Source organism: Phyllostomus discolor, chromosome 8 (assembly GCF_004126475.2).
Source record: "Phyllostomus discolor isolate MPI-MPIP mPhyDis1 chromosome 8, mPhyDis1.pri.v3, whole genome shotgun sequence".
Lineage (NCBI taxonomy): Eukaryota > Metazoa > Chordata > Mammalia > Chiroptera > Phyllostomidae > Phyllostomus > Phyllostomus discolor.
Window position 1 is genome coordinate 26,729,015 of NC_040910.2, and position 26,895 is coordinate 26,755,909.

The following is a 26,895-nucleotide window of genomic DNA, read 5'->3' on the forward strand; positions in this document are numbered from 1 at the left end:
AAGAAAAGTGGCACATGTGAGTCGTATTTTCCTCTAACCTGGTCAAGTGTAAATTCTGAGGAAATCTGTTAGCAGTGGGGCATTCCATGGAAAAGGCACATTCTTCTTTAGCAGCCCATGAGGACTTGGAAACCATAGAAAGCCATTCCCACAACCTAGACTAGTGCCTGCTAATGGGATCAGTTGCTTGTCTCTTTTACCTTAAGATCGGCCCTGGGTGGGCCTTACAGATATTTATCACACTAGCTGAGAAAGAAGGAAGTCGGGTGAGAAGATCAGAAGTGCCCTTCCCAAATGAACAGAGAAATCTCAAGCTGCCCTTGCTGTTTGCCTTCCCGTAGGTTTCCTCTTGACCTTGTTTTGCTTTCCTTCTTAGAAGTAATTTCCTAAGCAGACATGATCTTAAGGAAGCAAAGGGATCCTTAGGGATCCACAATAGAACACATGCCTTTAATTTTTCAGCTAAAACTCAGGGCGGATTAATTCTACATGGACATGGACATGGAGATCCTTAACTTTTCCCTCAAGATAGATGTGTGAGTACCATTTGCCAAACGAGATTCTTTTTACCTTTTGGGAGTGCTTGGATGCTGGTCAGATCCCCTTAGCCAAAGGGAATTGAGAAGTAGCCCAGAATCCGTAAGCCCCCTCACCTCAGATATGATGATATTGCTAATTAAATTTTCAATTAACTAACAGTTTAGAAAATAACACCATAGATAGACAGCTACATGAGGTATCTTTTTCTTACTTGATACTTAGAGAAAAAGAAGTCTCAGATCATCAAAAACATCCTTATCTTTATCAAGAAGAAAGTTAAGGAAACACATCAAAAGAGATAATATGAAAAATAATGTTTTTATATTTTAAGCAGTTAATATACAAAGTTCTCACCTATAATCTTACGTTATGAAGAATTAGCTCATGTTAAAATATCATTTAAAGAAGAGTTAAACAGAAAAACAAGAAGAAATCTTGGTAACCAAAACTCTTAGCCATGTGAACAGTGACTAATGTTTTTATAGGCTTTCTCAATCTTTTTTCTCTTAACATAATATACCTAAAGCCTTCCTCTATGGCTATGGGTAGTTCTCTGTGATCCAAAATTCTCACCCGTAAAATGGGAAATTAAATAGTACTTAGTTTAAAAGAATGTTGAGAAAAGTAGACAGAATAAGTAATATGAGATTTACATCAGGGTCTTTTGCTAATATTTTTATAATTTAAAATAATGTGAAAACATGATTAGGAATAGATCTTTAATTAAGTTTATAAAGGGCATGGGAATACTTTTTATTTGCTTGTTCAGGTCATTGTTTTGTTTTGTTTTATTTTCACAGTACAAGAAGGTATTCATGTTTGATTCTGTTTCTGTTTCAACATTTTCTTTGGGAGCATCTATAATTCTTAGACTGACTTTTTATTTGCGGTGTTCCCTATCTGTTAACTTCCCCCACATCTCACAGTTACTAGTTCCTTAACATTTCATCGATAATGCAAAGCAGTTTTAAAATTGTTTTTTCAAATTGTATGCTAAATCACTCTGAGATACATGTTTTTACCCCTCTGATTTGTCAGGATAATATTACCCTTTGCTTGTGCTGCAGTATATTATTTTCATAGTTTCTATAGATTTATTTTACGATTTACTTTGTTTGAAGAGACATCTGGTGAGATCTGGTTTTTACTGGAAAACAGAGTATGGGACTGCATTTACCGGGTCATCACCTTGAATATTGGTCATATTCCCTCTTCAATTCTGAAACTAGAGAGAAGGTTGATATGCTTAGATCCAGCCCACTTCCCTGTGAAGAGGTGTATCTTTAAATCTTTATTGTCTGCAATGTTGTTATTCCAATCCTAAGAAAGATGTGAGACATCCATAAACCCCGCCATGCACAGTTACCAGGTGTATTCCTAAAAAACCCTGCTTATAACACTTTACCCTCTGGACTGCAATTTAACACCTGCCATTGCTCCTTTCTCCTTGCACTCATCAATTATTTTTGCTTTGTTTTCTGATTATTGCAATATCTGAAGGGTCATATGCATAAAAGGCCACAAATACTCATAAAATGGCTCTGGCCATTTAAATATAATTTATGAATTAAGGGAATATTTATTTAGTCTGGCACATATCTAGTGTTATTGACTCAGAAGAAGCTGAAGGAAAAATATATTATTTTCCCTCCCTTTTTTCTGATGGATTGGCTTTTTTGTTTGTTTCTTGAGCTAAATCACAGGTAAGCATTGATTTATTTTTTACTTCAGATGTTTTTATTTTATCAGTTGTAGAAATACTTCATAGATTGTATAATATTTGTTTTGTTAGTAGTAGTTTCCAGTTATATTTGAGTTTTCATCATTTTCCAAGGTCTGTTTTAGAAACCACTTTAAGCCGAAGTCACTCTTATGTTTAAATTTTCAAATTCAAATCTGGCTTTTTAATATTTAATAAATATTTAAAATTCAAATAAACATTGATACACAGCCAATAATCTATCATATTTTACTTTTTTGAATTATTTGAAAAAAGGTTATCTTTATGGTACATACTAATTTTTTTCTGTGTTTATTATACTTTATTATCCCCTTTTGTGAATATCTCATAATTTAATGTCTCAAAATCAGAGCTAATGTTCAAAGGCAGTATAGGCTGTTGATTTTGACTTTAACATGGAAGATATTTTATATCTAGTGTTAGGCCATCCCACAACTTCATCAGTCTTATAGTTCTGTCTTGAGAACTATTACTGCAAGTGATGATTTATGCAAATGTAACAGTAAACACAATTTGCCATGTAGTTGTAGTTCAACTATATTAATTACATATAATTCACATGTATGCCTGATCTTCAGTGTTTTGGCCTTCAGTGAAATGGCTTGTCATAGTCTGAGACATTTTAGTAAATAACAGAAGATCTTTGGAGCACCTGGATTTCAGTGTTCTTTGAATTATTTTGCATACAGGACTCTCTTTTGCACAAAGCTTGTATTTTTCATTTTTATGAACCAAGTCACGAGACCTATGCATTATATGATTTCTGCAGATGTTTATTAAGAGCATAATAAATCTGAAGAATGTCCTAGGCCCTTAGGATAAAACAGTCAGCACACCCACCTTGGTTTCATCCTGAGGACCTTGTAGCCTTTATTGTAAACGCGGCATTGCATTGCAGTACATACCGTCATGGTTTGAACAAAACCATCTTCTCCTGTGCTGTTATTCACTAAATACTTTCCATCCATGGAGTAATGTTTTTCTTAAATAAAAAACAGTTTTTAAAATAACCTGTAGGAAATGCCCATGGAAACAGCATATAATTTACATGTATTTAATAACAAAGTGGATCATAAACCATTAAAAGAAAAATATCTTAATTTTTGCCATAAAATCGTATGAAGAAAACTAGTGGTAAAATTGCCACAGATTCAGAAAGAGTAGCCCAGAACAAAATTCTGACCTGGATAGCTTGGTTGTTATAATCCCATTAGGAGCTGGGGGTGAGGGGACCAGTGCAGTAGCCAAATGGTCCTTCCCACCTTGACCCTGGTGAGCTCCTACTGTTGGTAGGCAAGAAGGAGTTGGAAAAAAACAAGTCTGGGAGGGGGATTGTAATCAATAGTCAGTGTTTTAGTGTAATTTGTAAATTTTACTATGCATTTAGCTGTATATATGTATATATGTATACATACATGTATATATCACACTTTCAGTGTAAGTTTTCTTTCTAAAAAGACTGGCTATAGATGAGTTTTTAATTCATAGCAGTCCTAAAATATATATGTATTAAATGCTTATTGTGTGCAGAGAGCCTCTTATCAAAGTTCAGATCATTTGAAATTCTATATTCAGTAGCATTAACATGGAATGTTGAAAAGGGAAACATAACATTTTGTGGCCTTAAGTAATCCTCTGTGTAGTACAGGAGATAAAACTTAAATATATACTTCAATGAAAAACAGTGAAGGCCTAGAAGTTAAATTGCAAAATGTGTGGTGTGACAGATGTGTCTTCGGCGCATATCAGACAAGATGAGATCATTGGTCCAGGGGCCTTTGTGCAAGAACTCAGACTCTGGCCAGTCCTTCAAAGCCTCGTGTCAACAGGGTATTCCAATTGGAGTGCATTGGAGTGATCCCACCGACAATAATGTTTGCTAACATACGTGCTGCAAAAAGCAAATCCTTTATCAGTTGTTTGGTGTAGGAGATCCAGTCTTATCTGCATTTTTTCTAGCCATAAACGCATTGCTCTGGTGACCCCCAAATTCACACCTGTACCTTAATTGTTTTCCATTTGAGTTTAGTGATATATATGTGTACATATACATTTATATGTCTATGTGCACATAAATTTCAGTATATTATCATATTATGATATATAAAATAAGCACAGTGAAATGACAGTAGCTGTGACTTGGGTTAAAGTGGTCCAGTTATAACCAGAGTGAGCAAAACTATTATCTTTCATCTATAGTGATAAATTAGTGTTTCAGTGATCTCATGTGTGGTTTTTCTTAAGAGGTCTATTTTTGTGATCTTACATTAGATTTTATATTGTTTTTTTCTTTAATTTATCAGTCTTTTCCTTTAAAGTGTGACTTTGAATTCTTGAGAACCCCAACATGTGTGGATTTATTAGAATAATTATTTAAGATATAGCCGTCGGAGTTTTGTAATAGGCAGTAGTATGGTACAAAATTATAGGGGTGAAATCCACATATCTGGTTGATATCTTTTTGTATATAAGATACATTCAGGATTCTAATGTTACTTATAATAATACTTATATGTACACACTAGCCTATAATTTATAAATAATCCAGAGCCCATTAAATTTGGATAATATTTTTAAAGTAGTTTTCACTTAAGCTCATGTCTAAAGTACTTAAACAGTATATCCTAAGCACTTTATTCTACTTAATAAATTACTTCCTGGAGTCTGTCTGAACTCATTTGCATTTGAATTTAATATTTCAAGCACATTATATTTGGTTCATATACAAAAACATAAATTTGTACCTATTGAGCAAAAATGATGGAAAGCTTTAAATAGCTGAGATTAAATACTAACAGATGAAGTCTCTTATGTATGGCTCATTAAAAGAGTCAATTTCTTCATGGGTTTTAATTTATGATTATAGCTGTGTTATCACTTATCTCCAGTTAAATTTATGAACCAAAACTTAGAATGACACAGTAACTTTTTAGTTAGACTCACTGGGTCCTTATGATTGGGGTTTGTTTTCTTGATTTCCAGTCTTTGCCTGGAAAATATTTCTAAACCCAATCCTTTTTTAGGAAAGTTCATCTGCACATTGCCTGGATTGTTCCAGTTCCTGCCGTTTGTCTCTTGTTTTAGCGCTAATGTTTGCAAGGAGTTCTTGCGCACTTGCCATCATAAGCTGATTAAAACCACTATGTTGGCATCTACTTAAGAGAAGTTACAGCTGCTATTACAAACAGCAGTTAGCAGGAAGGAGCCCCCAGGATTAGGGCCTTTTCCTTCCCACAATGATTTTCTTTGCACCATACACTATAGACAAAAAAGCTCCTGCCTGGGAATAGTTGTTCTGTTTATCTATAGGATTTTCCCTTCACATTTTTTTAGTATTTCAAATAAATCAGCATTCAACATTTTCTGATACTTTTTCATCTTTACCATTTCTTTTGTACAGTTTTTTTAAATTAAAAAAAAACTCTCTTCTTTTGTCATATACTAGAGCAAGATATAATGTTCAAATCAGTTGCATTAAAGTTGGGTGGAATTTTGGAATGCTGTGTTAATATATACTGGTGAGAAATTCACTTAGTCATTCTTAGGAAATGGTCTACATTAAAAAGCTTTTTTTATTTTCATGGTGTTTAGGTATCAGCTCCATTGGGATTGAACTGTCTTTTGAAGTACTCATTCCACATTTCTTTTTTTTAGTAAGTGTGAATTCATAAGCCTTGTGGAAAAAATTTTGTAATATCAATTTATTTATAGGTGAAAGGGATGAAAGCCTTTTAAATACAACAGGGATAACCTCTTCTCCCGGAAGATTATGGAGAAGAGTTAATTTCATAGAGATAGAATACTTGACAGGAAACTGTCTTAAAAGTAGAAGATAATAATATGTCATGTGCTCATCTTTTTAATTAAGACTTAAGACAAAAACCTTCTTTGAGTTCACTTTAGCTTTGTGGTTTTATAACACTATGAAATATTGCCTGTCTTGAAAACACTTCAAACTTTGGTTCTAATGAAATTCCTTTGAGCAAGTTAAATAAGTAGGAATTGGGAGGAGAGGAAAAATATAATTTAATTAAGGTAAAATAAGAGGGGGAAAAAGACTTGTTAATGTGTAATTAATGTATAAAAAAAGGGAAGGGAAGTAGATAGAGACTGAAATGGAGAAGTCAGCCATTTTTGTTTAGTAGATGCTCCTAACTTATTACTGGCTCTGCTATGATCCAGTTCTGCTTCTTCATGGATAACAGGATTACAAAATCATAAAGCAGTTAAGATAGTTTAACTATTATATAATTATAGTTAAAGCTTATCATTAGAGAAACATTAATTTACTAATTCAACAAATATACATCACACAACTTATGTGGGCAATGTAGTTGTAGGGAGTGCAGAATGAACAATGCAGACAAAATCCCCACTTGAGAAGAGAGATAAGGGCAATAATACCGCTGTATGTTATGGAGGATGATTTCAGGGAGTTCTAAGTACAGATGACCCTTGAATAGTGCCGGGATTCAAGGTTGGCACATTCAAACATCCACATATAACTTTTGACCATCCTCATCTTAGCTACTGTCTTCCCTTGTTATCTGTGGGGGATTGGTACCTCAGATACCAAAATCCTGAATGCTCAAGGGCTTTGTAAAAATGGGGTAGAGCAATGAAAACAGTTGGTCTCCCCTATCTGTGGATTTCCAGCTATGGATGAAAAATACTGTTTTCCACTCATGGTTGTTTGAGTCTGTGGATGCACAATCCAGGGTAAATAGAGCTGACTATATTCTTATTGGAAAAAATCCACATATAAGCAAACCCACAGTTTAAACCTGTGTTATTGAAGGGTCACGTGTGCTAAAGAAAACTTAAAATGATGTGCAAAATTGGTAACCTTTTAATTCATCTAAAACTGTGTGCAAGATCTTGGGAAAGGTAATTAAAACATTACTGAAATAGTAGGTGGAGAACTGTTAAAGGCTATGAATGTGACTTAAAGTAGATTAGTGCCAAAAAATGTGTTTTTTTGGTGATGGGTGAGGGAAACAAAATTTAGAAAATGTTAACATTTGACATTTTTGAAGGATATAGCAGTGGTTATTTTTCCACTGTGCAGGAGTTTTTATTTCTGACCCTTGAATTTGGCTTTGGAATGTTATCATAAATCTGACATTGGCATTTTCCAGTTGACAGTGGCCCTGTGGGATAGACATTGCTAATTGATTGTCATGGGAAGGTTTATGCTTGTTCCTTTATTAGTAGCTATTTTTGGAGTTGTTTAAATAGTCTCAAAAAGAAAACAAATGCATACAATATAAAGAACTGAACAGAAGAATATCATGTTTACTGGTGGGAGAATTTAGTGTTACAGTTATATAAAGTATACTCAATTTTATAAGTTGAACAAAACTTTTTAAAAGTTTTCAGATTTCTTTCATGAAGTACAAAGTTGGGGAAAAGATTTTAATTACATTGTTATAACAATTCTTTAAGAGCAAAAAAATAACAACATATGCAATCTTTGTGTTACAACTGCTTCTCCGCCTTATCAAAAGGGGTGTTTTGCTGTGGGAAAAAAAAGAGGGAAATTTTTAATGTTGCCCTAAGTATCTTCTGAAAATGAATCACTGTCAATTCAATCACCAAAGAACTAGAATCAAATTAGATGTATTGTCTGCTGACTCATCTACGAGGCTCCAGAGAACCACTGCCCATTTCAAAATACACGCCCTGCAGCTCCTAGGCACCCTCAGGAAGGGAGCAGCCCTGTTATCAATCCATGCCTGCGGTCTGGTGGGGCTTACGTTGTTATTGCTCCTTTGTTCTCTCTATTCATGATGTCTTAATATAGTTAGATGTTTTTTCCTTAGTGCAGTGGTGATGACTCAGCCTTCCTCACTATTGCTATAAGGTTGTTCATGGGAGTGCCTAGTAGTTTCTAGCCCACTACTGGTGCTCAAACATCGCACTTAAAAACTCTTAAGATAAGCCAATCCTTGTGGAACTATGGGAGTACAATTGAATTATCTGCTATGCTTCATTGCATATACATTTTTTTATAATCTTTAAAATTTTCCTAGGAAAAGACTTTTTTTTAGCAACTGTAAAGAATTCTTAGATTGTTCTAAATTGCACATGTTAGATACATTTCCCCCCAGAAAATATTGAACTACTTTTAGAGAATTGCATTGGAATTATGTGAAATATTATTATTTTATGTAAAAATAATGCTACATCTATTATGTTACTTTATATATATACAATGCATATATACTTGGTTAGATATGTATTTCATCTCCAAATTTCAAGTCAGTCCTTCAGAACACACTTCTTTTTAAATTCCTGATTGCTAAATCCGTTACTGTTTTACTCTGATGTTATTTTACCAAAATGGCCCTGTAGACCCTCTGATCACAGAGTGAGGAACTCCTTGTTTGCTTTGCTTTGTAATGGACAAGTTATTTTTGGAGGAATTGTTCTTCCCCATGGTTTTATAGATAAAATGGTCCATAGACAGTTTCTGTGGGCTGGGTGAATAATCCACAATTGCATGTTATTGTGTGAAAACTGTGAGTATCTATTTAGATATATAATTTTCTGGTTTGAGCTTCGATACCTTTCATCAGATTCTCAAAACTTTCTCAAGCCATCAGTTTAAAAGGCTCAAAAAAAAAAAAAGCTCTTGCTTCTAAATACTAGGTTCAGAAGTTTAACACACTTAAAAATTCTAAAGAAGCCTAGTTTTATAATTGGAGCAATTATAAAAGGACAAAGGATTATAGACACTGTTTAGCAAATCATGTGAAGGTTTGTTTTGGCCTCAGAAACTTCCTACATTGTTATAATTCTTCTGTCCAGATCATCCTACCAGCATGTTCTTTATTGTAATGATTTATTGTCTGATTCCACCATGTACAATACTTTTAATCAGTTCTGAATATTACCTTCCATGCCTCCCACCTGGCACAGAATAATTAAAACAGAAGACTAACTAAAATAGGTTTGCAAACACCGCACAGACAGTGGCCACAGCTAGGAATCTGTTTTTTTTTTTTTTTTTTTTTTTTCCTTATCAGCATCATAGTGAAATGACGTTGAATGGAATGGCATTATTTGAGGAACTGCCATCCCTGACTTTTGATTTCTTGAAGATCATGGTGAAGTAATTTCAAACATGAACTGAAAATAATTTAATTTCATAGAAACATATTTGAATACATGGCAATAGTTTGCTGATATCTTTGTATATAATGTGAGGGATTTTGGTCAATTTTTAAGCCAGTGATCTTCAGAAAGCAATCATAGGCTAGGAATCAATCTACATGTCATCCTTTTTATCTACTAAGTTTTCTTTGTAATATGTTTGTGGTGAAATGTGTACTTTATTCCCAGGCAGTTTTGCCAGTCAATTATATACTGTCTATTATGGGTAATGTTCTGTGTTGTGCTTTGGGGAATACAATAATAAAAAGCAAACAATGAGAGCAAAACAAAACAAAAACTCAGGCAGAATACATGATCTTTCAGAGTTTGTTAATTACATTACACACAGGAATTTTAAAGACTAACTAACCAAGTAAATAAATGAATATATCTGGGCCTTGCATATATTGTGATGGATAGGCAGTTTTTACTTACAGTAGTTTTATTTTTCCATATCTGTTAATTCTAATCATTGAACACATTTGAAAAGATCCCTTACCTCCTCTAAATTAATATGAAATTTATTATTTTTAAGGAGTACCAAATTCTGGAAGAATGTTTGTAACTAGAAGTGGAATTAATATCAACCCTATTGTTCCAAGTAGTGAATGGAGCCAGAACCCAGCAAATGTCTAGTAATTGGTAAAAATGTGTGCTGCTTTAATGGTAGTATTAGAAAGACCTGACAAATAGACTATTAAAATGCAGTTAAATCGAAAAAGTTATTAGGGTTGTTGTTTTTGTAGTATTTGCAAAAGCAACACACCTGCTGTTGTTGCTTTAACCTATCTTGAAATAAATTCCTTAAAATGTAATCGCTGTTACCACATTTATGAAAAGAGAGAAAAAGTTCTACTCACTGGGCCAAGTTGAATACAGATGCTAACGCGAACACATGCACGTAAGAATTAATCACACGTATCCAGGTTGAAAGACTTCCTGGAGTCTCTTGATGTGGTAGAAAGAGAATAGGATTTAGACTCAGAAAATCTGGGTTGAAGATAAACCTTGTCATTTGTCATTAGGGTAACCATGTGTCCACATTTTCTGGGGACCATCATGATTTATGTCTGCTGTCCTGACACAATAATACTGCCTTCTTCTTCAGTCTTGAATGTTCTTAGTGTTTGCTTTCTAATTGTTTTCAAGAGGTACTTATATGTCCTTCTCTTAGCTTTAGAAAATAATTTCATTATTTTATAAACCATTATAAGTAATCACACATTTAAATGTTGATTCCAATGAATTTGACCTCAAGTGTGTAATTTCTCAAAGAAACAATTCCATGTGATGTTGTTACTCCCGAACCCCATTTTATTTCCGATAATCTAGTTAATCTCTGTAGAATGGCTTCCCCTTAGTCTTTTGAGTTTCTTTTTGGATAGCTGTTTGAAAGAAAATTAAACAAAACCAGCTTTTACCAATATGAGTTTCCAACAACTTCAAGGTCTTTTTATCAGTAGGAAGAAGAAATGAATTCTCCCTAAATTTGAGAAGCCATTAACTGAACACCAGGAGGACTACAAAAACTTGGCAAGCAAGTGTCAGCTCACCATATGGAACTTTTAAAAATATAGATTCTGGAACAAGATGTTTGGGGATAACAATTACTACTTCACGGGGTTGTTAAGAAAATTAACTAGATAATTAGATGAAAGCATCTAGCCAGTAACCTACAATTTTGAGTAGATACTCAATATATATTTGTTGAAATCTGAAAAGACTGAAGAGTCAAGGGAATATATCCTACAAAATAATGCTCTTTCTTTTATTTTTTTCTATGCCAGCCAAGACCTTCTTTCTTAATAATTGGTATCAATGACCATGAATAAAAGTTTATTTGACTCAGATATTCATTTTTTACAAGCTTTATGTGTATTTTCAATCATTCAAATTTTTTTTTACTTCCAAAATCGGAAATTGAAGATTCTGAACCACCTAGATTAGGATTTGAGGTCATCAAAAGACTCAATTTTACTATCTCCATCTACTGGCAGGGAGGAACTATACCCAAGCATCTGGACTGGCATAGAAAAGAGGAGAAAGAACATTTAAAAGGTAAGCAAAACATATATTTTTATTTACTCTGAATTTTTAAACTTTTCTTAGCATACACTCTAATGTAATTTCACATACTTAAGGTTGATACCATGAAGCATATGAGAGATGAGAATGTGTTAGGTGGTATAACAGTCTTATCCGATTCTTCAGCGTGAACAAGTGTAGACTCAAATGCTTTCCTTTCACCATGCGAGTCTTTTCTATCCTTGTGCTTGTAATTTTCTATTTAGTTGTTACAACACTTCAGTGCTATTTTCAATTCCTAATGATCTTCAAACTACAGTATATGTACTGAAATATCTCTAGTCTCATTTTTGTATTCTCTGATATGTTCAGGCAATATGTCCCCTGGCATATTATTTTGATTTATGGTGTAAAGAGAGTAGAAGTATGTTTCTTAAAGTGTAATGGATTATTCTAGCGTTTCTTAGCCTGTTTTTCCATTCTTCATTTATAAATACGTTCTCTTGGCATATAGTAATGAATAAAAGTTTCTTGTTAATTAATGAGTAATGTCTTAATACATATTGATATCGGGTTTTGTTTTTTTGTTGTTGTTGTTGTTTTTGTGTATATGTCTCCCACCACAAATCTTTGATTTTGGTTGCATTTTAATAAGAATATAACATTTCAAGCAAATTTTGAAGTCTGATAACTGCTATAAAATAAATATTTGGAAGGTTTAGGGTATTGTGTATAAATCACTGTAAGTTCAAATAATATAGTTTAAAATATTAGTGTAGTTGTTTTTGAGACTTATGCTAATGCATATTTTCCTTTAAAAAGCCATACTTCAACTTGAGAATAAGGGTAGTGATGATTTTTTTAAGGTAATTAGTATTGTTACACTTTACTGCAATTAAGTTTAACTTGTAAGCTTAATTTGTACCTTTTCATTTCAGTTTTCTCCTGCTCCTTCTCACCTCTTTGCCCTTTGTTTTCTTATCTTTGTTCCGTTTTAGGAGACAGTATTCTATTTCTTTCAAGAAGAAAAATGGGTGGGTTTATAGGTAACATAGGTGAGAGTTTTCAACATCAAAATTGGATTTCATGAGCAAGAATTCTCAAAGAAATGCTCTGTTCAAACAGGTCTGTTCACTTGCTAGGAGGTCACAAATGCAGCTGGTGCATTTGCTGACTGGGAGATTATACTCACATAAACAGTGCAAATACCGTAACAGAGGATTCTCAAATCGTGTGGTATCAGACAAGTCCAATCTCACAGACACAGCTTCAAAGTCTTCTCCAAGATTAGAAGATAGTGAAGTAGGTATTTTTGAATAACGTTGAAAAACATTGAAGCAACTAGTGACAATGAGGTATTAGACAATAAACTTCTGGTGGACTTTGTAAAGTTCAATTCAGTTCTTATTTGAATAAAAGTATGCATCTTCTTGAATCTGTTCCATCCTGTTTCAGCCTCTCTTTTTGGACCTCTTGTCTCTGGATCTCTGGTTTAATTTTTAAAACTCTTGTCTTAAAGCTAGCTTTCGCTAAAGAATTCTGCACATGGATGTATTCAAACCAATTCCAGAATAAAGTATACTTACCATCTTGTTGATGCTTATTTACTGTTTTATGATAGACCACCTATATAGCAAAATAATGTAAGCTGAGATGAAATAGCTTGGCATGATTAAGTATTCTCATTATTAAAAATATATTGTTTTCAGAAATAAAATTTAAACAATTTTCCCACCAAAATTTTATTATATTAGTACTTTACAACTTTCATGTCTCTTGAAAGCCTCATATTTTATTTTATTCATATTTTAACATTATGCTAAGATTGACAAGAGTTTTTGAGCTCAGAGTTTGGGGAGGGAAGGTGGTGGTTTCCAGCAGGGTAGAATGGTTAGAACATTCCTAAGCATGTTTATATTAAATCAAGCCTATAAGGGCAATCATGTCCCCGTGTAATTGAGCTTCATGTGTTCTTGATTCCATTATGTGGATTTACTGCTGAAACCAAGGATTTTGCTACAAATATAACTTATAAACCTCAGGTATTGCTTATGGGAATGCAAATACTTTATCACTTATATACAATATTTAATGACATTTAAAACATAAGCTAGGAGAACATAATTTGAATGGAACTGACTAAATTATTTTTCCTATCTTTGAATATTATTCATAAGAATTTCATATGCTCATTATACATAAATTCACCTTTGAACATAAAATGTTAAATATAAGTAGGAGGCAGTAAAGTCATTTTTCAGCACTTATGATTGCTGAATATATAAGACTGAAATAAATGTATTTCTGTTTCATTGTACCTTAAGAATTATTTATTTTATCTATTTCAGAGGTTAACCTAAAAGAAAAATTAAGCATATTTTAAATATTAATTGAAGGCATACACTAGTGGTCTCATTTGTATTTTTCTCTGAAATAGGTTTGTATTGATTACCCTTTCATTATTATTTTCCTGGATGAATTTTAAACATCTTTCTATTAAAATGTCAGTACTGTATCTAGACAATATGTGCTCATAAAGAAATAGGTAGCCACTATCCATATTTGAAATTGCTAATATATTCCAACTTGAATAAGTTATATGTCCTGTGCAGATAAAAAAATGGACAGATGTTGAGTCTCCAAACAGATGACGTTCTTTACTGAACTTATTTTCTCTTAAATAAGCTTAATCATTTGATTAAAAACTATATATTGTGAATTTATACTTAATGACATTAGCCAGTGTTTATCATCATGATATTACATACAAATATATTTTGTTACTTAAAATATTTCAGAGCTTTCAGTATTTTATGTAAGCTTTCTACATTGAATAATAGTTTTAATTTAACAAAAGAACTGAATAAATATTGAAAATGGAATCAATAGTGAATGTTCAAATGTTTGTAATGTGAATTATTTCTAATTTATTTCTATTCTATATTCTGGTTTTGTTTTGTTTTGTTTTTGTAGTACCTAAAATAATGCACAATTTACACAGAATAAAAAATAATAGCATTGTCTAAACATGTTTCACTATAGCAGTATGTGTAATTGTGTGTTTGCAATTATACTCATTACTAATTTGTGTGTGATAAAGGCTTTAAGACGATCTGTATTTAATATACTTGGTCATTTATCTTATAGCAAAATAGGTAAGATTATTGCCATTCTGTTTTCCATACTTGAGCCTCCACTTAAAATGTTATGTCCTATTGTATAAAACAAAAATAGGTAACTTTTACCAATACTTTAAGGCTAAAATATCATGCAGTCAAATCTTTACCATTTATGTATCTCATGCTTCAATACCAAAACATCTTGATAGATCTTATTTGCTGTATCCTTTATGATGCCAATTCAGATATTTTAGAGCATGAAAAGGAACACTAGTAACAATCACACCAGCTAACAGGTCTAAATAAAGGCCACCCCAGGCAGACCCAAACATGTTCATTATGTAAATGATTTTAGTGGTGTGTATTAAAAAAACTTAACTCTTATTGACTTAAATATAGTAAATGTGATTTATTTAGTCATGTACCTGAGAAGGCCAGAAATTGGATGAATTTATTGTGCAGTCTGAGTTGGGATATAGTTTCTTTCTTCAATATTACTGTGTATCTGCCTACTTCTGTTCATTGACTTTTGCACCAGGCTGGATTCTATTATGGTGGCTTAGTGGCTACAGTAGTTCTAGACCTTACTTCTGTACACAGAATGGTCTAATTCCCAACTATTGGGGGAATCCCAACATTGGATTCACTCTGATTGGTCTATTAGAGCCAGTCATGCAGTGAGGGAGATGGACTTATGTTGAGTTTCCAAGCATACTTCTGTACAGGGTCAATCCTGCCTTTCTTTGTTCAGTGGCTGTTCCACAGTGGTGATGAGTGATGGGGGGAAATGCTCACTGTACTAATTTTCTTTCATTGCATATGGAAGAAGATTTACTTTGAACTTCCTGAACACAGTTCCTTTTTCTTCTCATTGCTTATTGATAGGAGGCTAATGGCTAAATTCTTATACTCAGTAGATAACAAAAACATAAATAAATTCTAACCTTTGTTAAAGACAGTCTCAGGTAAAGAATGGCATTTTTTTTATGCTCACAAAGTTACCCTTTTTTTCCTCTTTTTAAAATTAACCTGTAGAAGGCTGATTTAAATCAGAAATTTATTTAGAAATTAGAAATTCTCAATCAGAAATTTAGGATCACTGTCTAAACAGCAGTTTCTTGCTTAATCAGTTTGATCTTTGTGAAAATGGAATCCTTATATAAATGACCAATTTTGCATTATTTGGCATACCAATCTCCTATTCTCTGACTTCAGAAAAACTTTATACCTGATAATAACTTTTTTCCTCATTGTATTTAATTAGAATGTGATGCACAAAGTTTCTCCCTCACATATACTGATTTATAATTATTGAAGTGGTTAATTTATACAATTATCACTTCATTTAACGTCAGAGTAGTTTGTGACTATCTCTAATTTATAAAATATAAATAATATTAAATGTCTGGATTAAAATAACAAGTTTTATCACCAAGTGATATATTTTTAATACTTAAGATAAAATAATAACTATGATTTGGCATTCTCAAAAAATAGAAGATGTTCTATTTTTAAAAAATAAGCAAGCATACTAAGAAAATTGCAAATTTTATTAATAAGTACTCTTAATACCTATCACTTTAAGCTGAAAATACTTGTAAATTATAATAGATGAATTTCAAGTAAGATATCAAATACACATTAAGGGACTTAATTTGAACTTACTGATTTCGATGCCTTGTTGCTTCTGCTGTTTTTTGTCTCACCTCCTCCACATCAGCAAAACATTTCCCTTTGAGGACTTTTTCAATTGGGGAAACACAAAGAAGTCACTCAGGGCAAAATTGGGTGAATAAGGAGCGGGGGGGGGTGGGTCACAGGAGTCATGCTGTTTTTGGTAAAAAACTGCTGAACACTCAACACGGTACGGGCAGGTGCACTTGTCAATTACCCATCATGAAATGGGCAAATGCGTTGAGTCTTCAAAAAAAATTTACTGAAGCCGAAGCCAGCCTCTCAGAACAATGACAGCTGGTACAGATGGGTTCCTAGAACACTCACCTAGCAGGAGAAGCCTGTACTACAAGGGTCCAGTAGATAATTCCTTTTGTGAGGGGGTCCCCCCTTGTATAAATTGTCAAATCTTTTTGTATGGATAGTCTCTGGAAATTTAGGACTGAAGGATGAAATTTTAAAATGTTTTGGGATATCAAGTTTTTTTACTCTCGCTGTATATGAAGTAGTGCCATGTGCTGAGCACAATGCTAGATACTGGTTGTGGACTTCAATAGAAATAGTTTTGTCTTCCGGAAATTTATAATGAGATAGAAAAGAAAGAAAGATCAACCCATACATTATGATTAAAATATGCAGTGCTAAAGGATGTACACAGGAATTTGGAATGATGTGTAAACTAAGTAATATCTGAAATGGGTTTTGATAGTTGAGTATTAGTTTATTAGTATACTTAGTCAAGTAATACTGCTCAGTTAAAGTTGCACAAGTTGTCATATTAAGAGGATGAGGCTTTGCTTTGTTTTTGATGCCCCAACACCTGGAACAGTGTGTGAAACATCACAGATTCTCCATATATGATTTTTGAGTATTCATTTCCTTAGAGGAATAAAATTATTATTTTTAGGGTAAATTCCAGAACCTCAATTAAGCACATCTTAAATATATTGTTTTATGGTTTACTTTCTGTAGCAATCTCTTATTTTATTTTTTTCTTAATGAACATTTATTCATGTAATTTGTAAATAGTTTGAGGTAAATACTAACTTTGTTGATTATCTTTGTTTCATGTTTCTAGTGTTTTAAAGGTATGGTAAATAGTAGATTGAGATGATGGCGTCTGAATTTTCTATCTAGTATATTAGACTTTTGTATTAATAGTCAGAATTTAAAATACTAAACATGAAAATGGGACACTTCTATATCATATAGGATTTATGCAGAGATATTTGTGTGCCGTGTGGAGCTCAGGTATATCTTCTCCTTACAGAATCAAAGAAAATTATGATGAGGTTACTCTGGATTTCCTGGGCAGAACGGTGCCAATCATGGAAGCAGTAGAACTAAACTAGCTTTTACATGCATAGGCCGTATGATTTTAACTGTTGCTAAAAGTGCGATTTGTTCATTGAGAGTTAATAAGAGTAGAAATTGAAATAGCTATCATAAACAAAGTAGCAAGTTGAGGATAAAGAAGGATTACCACAGGAGAAAAAGCAGAGAACAGATCAAAGCAAAAATAAAAGTAGTGAGTATGTTATTTGTCAAGTAAGGATTTGAAAATAGATGTAACTGACTTACAGAAATACTTTTTTAGACACAATTTGAAATTACCATATATTTGGAAGTAAACAGATCAGAGCTTGCACAGAACATCTGTGGAGTCTACCAGTTTATGTGAGACATGTCACCACAGTCTCGCCTGTGTGAAACAGCAACCAGAATTCTTTAGCACTCTAAAACTCAACCAAGATTGGAGACTCATTTCTTTGTGCCTAATTCCTAGTACTAGAGGTCTTTCCTTCAGAAATCAACTTAAGACATTAGAGTAGAGAAGAAAGTAGATGACTTATCTTTCTTTATGAGTTTTATATATATTATCCAGAAAGCTATTTTTAGTGTTATCTTTTTAATAGCATAGAATTTTCAATTACTATTATTATTTTTATCCCTTTTTATGATCCTCTTATTCCTCCCCTCTTTGATCTCTAATACCGTTATCTTTAAAGGGCTAACAGCATGGCAAACATTAGGAAATTATTTTTATTTTAATCCTCAACTTATTGAATACATATGAATATACAATGACTCTATACAATTGTATGTGTATATACGTAATCAACAATGTTATAGTATTGCATCATTAACATCCCTTCTTTCCTTTTCTTTTCTATCTTTGTTTAATTTTACTTTTTGATACTTCTACCTCAAGAGGCATTGTGCAGTAAAATATGAAATAGTCCATATTTATCATTTTAAAAATTTAGTGTTTGTACACATTTTCATTTTCATGCTAAACTCATCTATGATGAATAATTTATTCTTGCTTAGGATACATTGAAAAGAACATGTTGTAAGTATTTTAGTGACTTGACTACAAACAATTTTATTTCATTGGTACTTTCTCTGTGTCTACTATTCAATGGATATAGGAAAAGTAGACATTCATTAAAATAGTTACAAACTTAAGCTCATCCATAAAATACCAGTAAATTGTATATTTGAAAAGATTATTTTTAAAAGCAACTGAGCTATATAAATGCAGAGTCTTAATTTGGTAGAACTTAATGTTTGTTGCTTTACTTTTTCTTTTTGATTATGGGGTTAGTTTGAGATTTCCATAAAACTTTGACAGCCATGCAAATCATATGTGTTTGGTGGCAACCTCACTGCATTTTGAGATCGATTTTTGGGATCAACAGTTTAACTTAGAAAATTTACAATTCTTTTTTTTTTAATTAGATGTAGGTTTTATTTTCCCTGTAAATTCTTTTTTATTGTTGTTCAAGTACAGCTGTCTCTATTTTCACCTGACCTCAGCCCCCTACCCCACCCATCCCCACCTCCGACCCTCAAACCTACCCACTTTGACTCTGTCCATGTGTCCTTCATACATGTTCCTTGATGCAGCCTCCCCTATTTTCCCCCATTATCTCTGTCTCCCCTCCCCTCTGGTTACTCATGTAAGTGGAACCTAATCAACAAAACAAGCAAGCAAGCAAAATACAACCAGAAACATTGAAGTAAAGAACAAACTGACAGTAACCAGAGGGAAATTTACAATTCTTTTACCACAAATAAGGCCTAGATTTCCAGTCTATAAATTATATTTCATTTTAGTTTAATGGAATTGTGAATTATAAGTAAAAAATGATATAAATAAACAATTTAAGTATCTATATTATATGAGATTTTTGACTGAAGATATAAAAATAGAATTCAGATCTTTTAATAACTATTTAGTTTTCTAGGTTGTATATGAAAAAGTATACATTGCTGTATTTATAAAGAGTGATTTGGGATTATAAAGCATTTGTTTTGAGACAAAATGGGGCATATGTTAAATTTTAGTAAATCTGATTGGATTTACTGAAAATATTAGTTGTGAAATAAGAAGGACCCTTGAGATAAGCTATTGCTATAAACGCCTTCTGAGGTATGTAGGTTATTGGATGAAAATTTAGTGAGGAAATACCTTGTTTTTAAAAGAGATCTCTAAAAACACACAATTTATTAATTTTATTTAATAGTAAATTATTGTTTCTTACTAACATGTTACTATAGCAAAAAATTATCTAATTGATAGATTCTCTGTCTTCTTAGGAGATATACTGGTACTAAATTATGGGCATAAAGAGTTATTTATCATTTCATGTATGTTAATATAGACGACAGCAGAATCGATATCATCCAGCAAGACGGAGCATATTTCTGTGGGGGTTCCTGGCTGCTGAGGACAAGTTTAGGAACAAATTTAGTCACTTAAAGCATATTTTACTAATATGATGGTATTCCCTATAATGTACCCTGGATATATTCAAGGATATTATATTTGTATTTACCTTGTCTTCCTAATTGTGTTACAAAATATAAAATAATAATTACAAAACTGTTGAAATAGCTGTTTAAGGGACTTAAAAGCTGCTTTAAGAACCATAAATAAACTTGTTAAAATTATTTGAAGTATTTTAACTATTAAAAAGTTATTCTTTAACCTTAATAACATGGCCTTTCCAATACATAACCCTTGATATTGTCTTTTAAATTCAAGCAATTTCTTAGAGTAAAATTCTTAAATTATACTTTATCAGGGTGCAGTGATGTATTTTCACTAAAACAAATACTGAATGAAAAGTTGCTGCTATTATTGTAATTGCTGCTAAAGAATTCAGGCGAAAAGAAATGACTTGCCATCCAAACAGCTTTGTGCCCCCCAAAAGATGTATTTGTTTTCTAGTGGTTATGCAAGAAGTCACCATAAATTAACAGTTTAAATTGCACTTTATTTACTCTTAGCTCCATAGGTCAGAAATCTGGGCACTGTGTGACTAGGTTCTTGCTCAGAGATTTACATGGCTGAAATCAAGATGTCAGCCAGACTCCATTCTTTCTGGAGGCTGTTCAGAAGAGTTTGCTTCCAAGTTCCTTCAGGTTCCTTGAGGTTTTAGGAGTGAGGTCCCATTTCCTTGCTAGCTGTCAGCCTTAGACAGCCTTTGGCTCCTGGAGGCTTCCCACATCCCTTGGCACGTGGCCTCCTCCACACTCAGAGCCAGCAACAAAGAATGTCCCTCCTTTTGAATCTCTCGCACAATTTGGATTTCTCTGACTTCAGGAGGCGCCCAGCTTCTTTTAGGGGTGAACTTTATTACATTAGGCTCAGAGAGAGAATCTAGGGTTTGATGAACTGAAAGTTATCTAACCTAATCACGATTAGAGATGTCAATCATAATTTGTACTTTTAAAACTAGTGTTATATCAAGTTTCTTTTTGTTCTGATATGTCTCCCATTTGATAAGGTCTTGGAGATGGCAGTGTTAACTTTATTGTGATTTTAGTAATCCAAATGAATTGGATGTTTGAAGTTTTAGTAATTTGATTTTAAAAGACTGACTTCTTTGAAGAATAAATATAAACTCAGGTTTTTATTCAATGATGTTAAATAATCTTTTTTTCTGGGCAAATTCTGAAAAGAATGGTACTTAATTTATATTGTATAATGCATATCTACTACTTTTGAGGGGTAAAAAGTGGGTGATTAAAAAACATTTTGAAACCTATACTTCTTGAAATGTCTTTTCTAAATACAAGTTTATGCCTATGTTTTTGTTTTAGGAGTCCAAGATCCCCAGCATGAGAGACTTATCACTGTGTCTACTAACGGAAGTATTCACAGCCCAAAGTTTCCTCATACTTATCCAAGAAATATGGTCTTGGTATGGAGATTAGTGGCAGTAGAGGAAAATGTATGGATACAACTTACATTTGATGAAAGATTTGGGCTTGAAGAACCAGAAGATGACATATGCAAGTAAGTTATCATACTTGGAATACCAACAGATTGTAGCAACTGTTAAGTCTTTCAAGTTGCTTCATTTTGATGATGTAATTTTAAATGCCATCTTTTGTTCTGTTATGTTTTTTTCTGGTGATCCAAGAAATTTACAACCTTACTTAAGCTATGTTTCATTTAAAATCCCAAGATACATACATATATATGCAGTCATTAGTTTCTATGTACTTTTAAAAATAATTTAAGGTAATTTATGGTAAAATATACATATAGAGTAAAACTATTTAAAATAAGGAATAGAACCCGGGTGGTGTGGCTCAGTGGATTGAATACTGGCCTGCAAACCAAGGGGTTGCTAGTTCGATTCCCTGTCAGGGAACATGCCTGGGGTGTGGACCAGATCCCCAGCTGGGTTTGTGAGAGGCAACCACACACTGATGTTTCTCTCCCTCTCTTCCTTTCCCTTTTCTCTAAAAATAAATAAATAAAATCTTTAAAAAAATAAGGAGTAGAGAATAAAAAGCCAAATAAGGGAATGCAGTTGTACAAAATATATGTTACCATCAGTGCTAAAAATTTTACATTTGAGCTCCCTGGTAGCTAAATCAATAAAATAAACAATAAGCTATTAAAAGAAAAAACATCTATGGGTATATATTACCCATAGTATTCAGTATTCATAAGTACACATATGGATACATACACACAGGACCTCTTAGTCCTATTTGGTTCAAATATTTCATCACACACACAAAAAATACAATTCTGAAAGCAAATTAGAAATTTAGGCTAACATTATGTTTTGACTGGTAGAAATTTATCATTATTCTCCTAGAAGCATTCATGAACCAAAGTCAGCTGGAGTATTTCATCCACGCAAAAGACCACCTACTGTATGTCATACAAATATTACTCTTTAAATCCTATGTGAATACACTTGTCAAGGTTGGGTGGTCTTATTGAAGATTTTTCACTTCAGTGGCATTTGTATATCATAAAAATATTTTACTTGAGCTTCTTTGTGGGGTTCTTTATTTTTTCTTTGATATACAAGTTAAAAGAGAATTTTCATTTCATGGTAGATTACAGATAAATATTTCAATACAGATGAAATAAACTTTGTGCTTGCTGTCATCACAATTTGTATCTTTAACGTTTACATGGTTAGATTTTCTTCACATTTCTTCATTCTGCAACTACGCTTTTCATGTTGTATTTTCTTACATCTATAATCTTAGACTTTGAGAACAGAAGCTGTCCTAGCTATCTATAGAGACACAGGGAGGTGCAACAGCTGTCCTAGATATCAATCGTATTTTATACCTAAACCAACACTAAAACCCATTTTCCCTACCACCCATATTGGATAGTTTTTCACATTGCTATACAAGCGTACTGTACCTCTTGTTTCTTTTCATATATAGGATTTCATAATGGTGCCAAAAATTGTGAAAGGTTTGAGATTCTGTCCCACTTGCAAAGTAGCAAGTTAGCCTACTACAATTTCATGGATGCTGATAGAAGACAGGGGACTCTTGGGTCAGGGACAAAGGACGATATTACAACAATAGCAGTAGCCTGAGTATTAACACTTTCTTGTGTCTCTTTCTTTAGTTCCAATTTCCACAGGTCAATGCCAAGAGGGCTACATGATACGCACACCTAGTGGGTTGTGTTATGTGATTAGTATTATATGTTTGTGTATGTACATAGTTATGTGTGTATGTATATAATGTATGTTAACAGTTAAATAATAAAAATTAAACTGTCATTCAGTATGTCTAACCTAGGTTGTGACTCAACTTACTCATTATGAGACTAAACTAAAGAAAAATGACTCAATAGTTCTGAAGTCCCTTCTCTTATTTATTTCCTGATTATATCCTCTTACTTCTGCAAATTTAATCATTCTCAAGTTGTTTTTACATTGTCTCCTGATTTTCTCTATAATTGTAGCATGCGTACATATTTCCCAATGCACTGTCCTATAAAAAGTCAATTATTTTTTGCCTGTTTAAACAAATATATATATGCATATATATATGCATCAATGGTATAATACTGAGTGTTTACTTTTGTGATTCGATATGCATTTCAAAACAAGCAAACTAAATAACACACTGTTTTTTAAAGTTAGTTCATGTTGGTGCAGATAGCTTGGAACATTTTCTTACCTTGATGTATGGTTTACTGTTATATAAATAGTCTGTTTCTAATGGTTATCTTAGAAATGCATATTTAACTTAATAGCTAAAGCTAATCAATGTTTAACTCCTTCCCAAAATATAAAAGTACCTGAGGTCATTTTAACTACTGTGGAATGCTAGCTCCTAAGGTACCACCATGCGGCATTGATAAGACAAAGCTGGGTTTATTGCTTTCCTTTGTGACAGAGAAGACCACCCTGACAACTCTCGTAGAGTCTGAGGAGGAAGAAGCAAAACCAAAAATGGATCTTTTATTGTGGAGACTTGATTAAGAACGGGCAAGGATTGGGATTTAATAGTTTAGAATGGGTGGAAAGGAGGCAAGGAATTTCAGGCAAGGGCTTCAGCAACGTTAGATAGTGAACTGCTGATACTTCGAGTTGAAGGGGTTAGTGGTTATTCTGGGAAGTTCGTGTAATGAACAATCAAGTTATCGCTGGGGCAATAATGACGGCCATAAAACAGTCGTGTCGTGTCACTGGGAAGAGATCACTGGTAGGTGGATTTGCCCTGTTGGCCAAGCTGGTTTGGTTCTCACTACAGTTAACCCTGCTTCTCATTAGCGTGGAAAGGGAAGTCGCTGCAGATTTTAGTTTTATGTTTTTTAACTTCACTAGACATTGTTAGTTATTTTTATGTACTCAATAACTCTACCCATGTGTCTACTTTTTATGTTAACCATTTCTTCCTCAAGTATAGTTTTTAAAAGTCTCTCAGGTAAAAGCCTGTTGGTAGTAAATACTCAGTTCTTATTTATTAGAAAATTCCTTTATTTCACCTTCATTCTCAGAAAGAAGTTAGTCAGTCAGGATAGAAAATTTTAGGTTGTGTTTTATTTTATCTCAATAGTGTAAGGATACAATTCCTCTATCTTATGGCTGTTGAGAAGTTAGGCATCAGAGTAACTGCTGACATAGCCATGTAGCCTCCCACCGAGTGGCCCATTTGACAGAGGAAGACGTGAGTAGCTGGGGTGGGAGGGAAGGGGCAGGGTTAGATCCTGCCCCAGGCTTCCTCTGCACCACCATGGCCTGGTAAACACCCGCTCTTGTGCACCAGGGTTCAGCAGGTACCCCAGGATTCCAGAATACGCCCACTCCACTGAAGTCTTGGTTTCTTGTGCTTAATTGCTCTTCAAAGACTTCCTCTTATTTCCCTGACAATTTAATAGCATTAAAAACAATGGTTTCCTTTTAATCATTTATCCAGCAATTGTAGTTGCAATACGCCAGCGGAGTTTTCTGCCTAAATTTGTCCACCATGTGGTTTGAGTGTAGGCCATTGTTAAGCAAGATAAAGTTGTTTTTTTTTTTTTTTTTACCCTGACAAGGCCTGTTACTCTTAAGTTCATGCTAAAAAGTGGTAAGATCGACTCTTCTCCATGACAGTGCTATGAAAATAAACTACAAATATTCCTTCCTATCCCTTGAAATCCTTTTAATAATTTAATCTTCCTCATTATAGTATTTTCTCAAGTCTGAAACATAAAGAATCTAAAATTCTTGGATGATTTTTTTAGTTGTACCTTTAAAGCATCTTATCTGAGGTTTGACTTTTTCCCAAAGCCCTAATGCTCTTCTGAAATTGCCTTTTATGTAGAAAAAAGATAAAATGAGTTTCATGTTTATGCTATTGAAAGTTGATATTATTACAAAGAAGCAAACATAATAAGATATGTGGGCAATATGGTGGAAAGTGTGAAGTGGAACTAGATGAGAAAAGATGAATTAGGAGTGTGTGTATGTGTTATGAAGGTCTCTGTTCTCTGGTGGGAGAGCTGAGAAATGGATATTATTTCGGTTTTTGTGCATGTGAACAAATAAATAAATGTAGAAAAAGTCAAGCATGAATGTATTATTAGGGTCCTAGTCCTCTGCTTGACACAGTTATATCTTGTTTATTATTTCCTGATTGTGTCTACTCCAAGACTTCTGATGTTAATGATATCTGGTGTCTTGGGAGGGCACATTTTTAGTGGAAGAACTGTTTTTCAGTTCTTTTTTATTTGTTCTTCTTCTGAAGCAAAGAATCTACTTATTATATATAATATTTTACCAAAAGAAAGATCATAAGAGACAGCATTTGAAAAAGGATGGATTAATCAATCTGTGCAATTTAAAATAATGCCTCTTCGGCCCTGGCTGGTGTGGCTCCGTGGATTGAGCATGAGCCTGCAAACCAAAGGGTCACTGATTCCCAGTCAGGGCATCTGCCTGGCTTGTGGGCCAGGTTCTCCCCAGGGGGTGCACCAGAAGCAACCACACATTGATGTTTCTCTCCCTCTCTTTCTCCTTCCCTTCTCTTGTCTCTAAAAATATATAAATAAAATCTTTAAAAACATAAAAATAAAATAAAACAATGCCCCTTCTTCACAAAAACAACCGTGTATAGTATAACCAATACAACTAGAAAAGAAAGTAATTTATAGAAATGTTAAATATGCTAAATAAAATAAAAATATATTTTGCTATGCAGAATTTAAAGTGGGCAAAAATTATTAGTTTTTTAAATCAGAAAATTGTTTTAATATTTTCTTCTCTTCCTGCTGTTTGTAAGAGAAGTAATGGGGCACTGGTATCTGTTCATTTTTTTACTCTTCCGTTCAACAAGCTCTCCTTTTGCGTGAGCGCTGTGGTAGGTAATGGGTGGACAGCAGGGAGAGGGAAAGGGCTCAGGCCTTCTGCAGTTCAGTCTGGGAGAGAGGCAGACAGACCAGTAAACAGGCAAATAAAATAAAATTCCACCCATCCCAGGGTATGGTAAATACAGAGTTTAGTTATTACTGTAACTGATTATATTTAGACAGTTTTGTTGACCATTTTCTAGCTCATACCATAACTGTGTATCTTGTCAGTGGCAGTCTGTAAATAACTGTTAATAATTTATTTTGGAGAATTGGGCATGGATAAAATTACTCTGCCAAACAGACCTCAGAAATTCAAATATTCATTGTCTTTGCAGGGGTGTCCAACCCATGTTTCACAGGCCACATGTGGCCCAGGATGGCTGTGAATATAGCCCAACACAAAATCATAAATTTCCTTAAAATCTTTTTTTTTTCTCATCAGATTTCATTAGTGTGTGTGTGTGTGTGTGTGTTTAATGTGTAGCCCAAGACAACTCTTTTTCTTCCAGTGTGGCCCA

At 33.4% G+C, this 26,895-nt stretch overlaps 1 protein-coding gene across 2 annotated transcripts in view; it reads left to right on the forward strand.

The window, feature by feature from the left end:
• The window catches only part of PDGFC (platelet derived growth factor C), a 168,195-nt gene that overhangs the window by 67,428 nt on the left and 73,872 nt on the right, over positions 1-26,895 (forward strand). For both annotated transcript variants that reach the window (XM_028521946.2, XM_036031972.1), the window contains one exon: positions 21,367-21,562. In XM_028521946.2, coding sequence (XP_028377747.1) covers positions 21,367-21,562 — 196 coding nt within the window. The remainder of the gene's footprint in view (positions 1-21,366; positions 21,563-26,895) is intronic.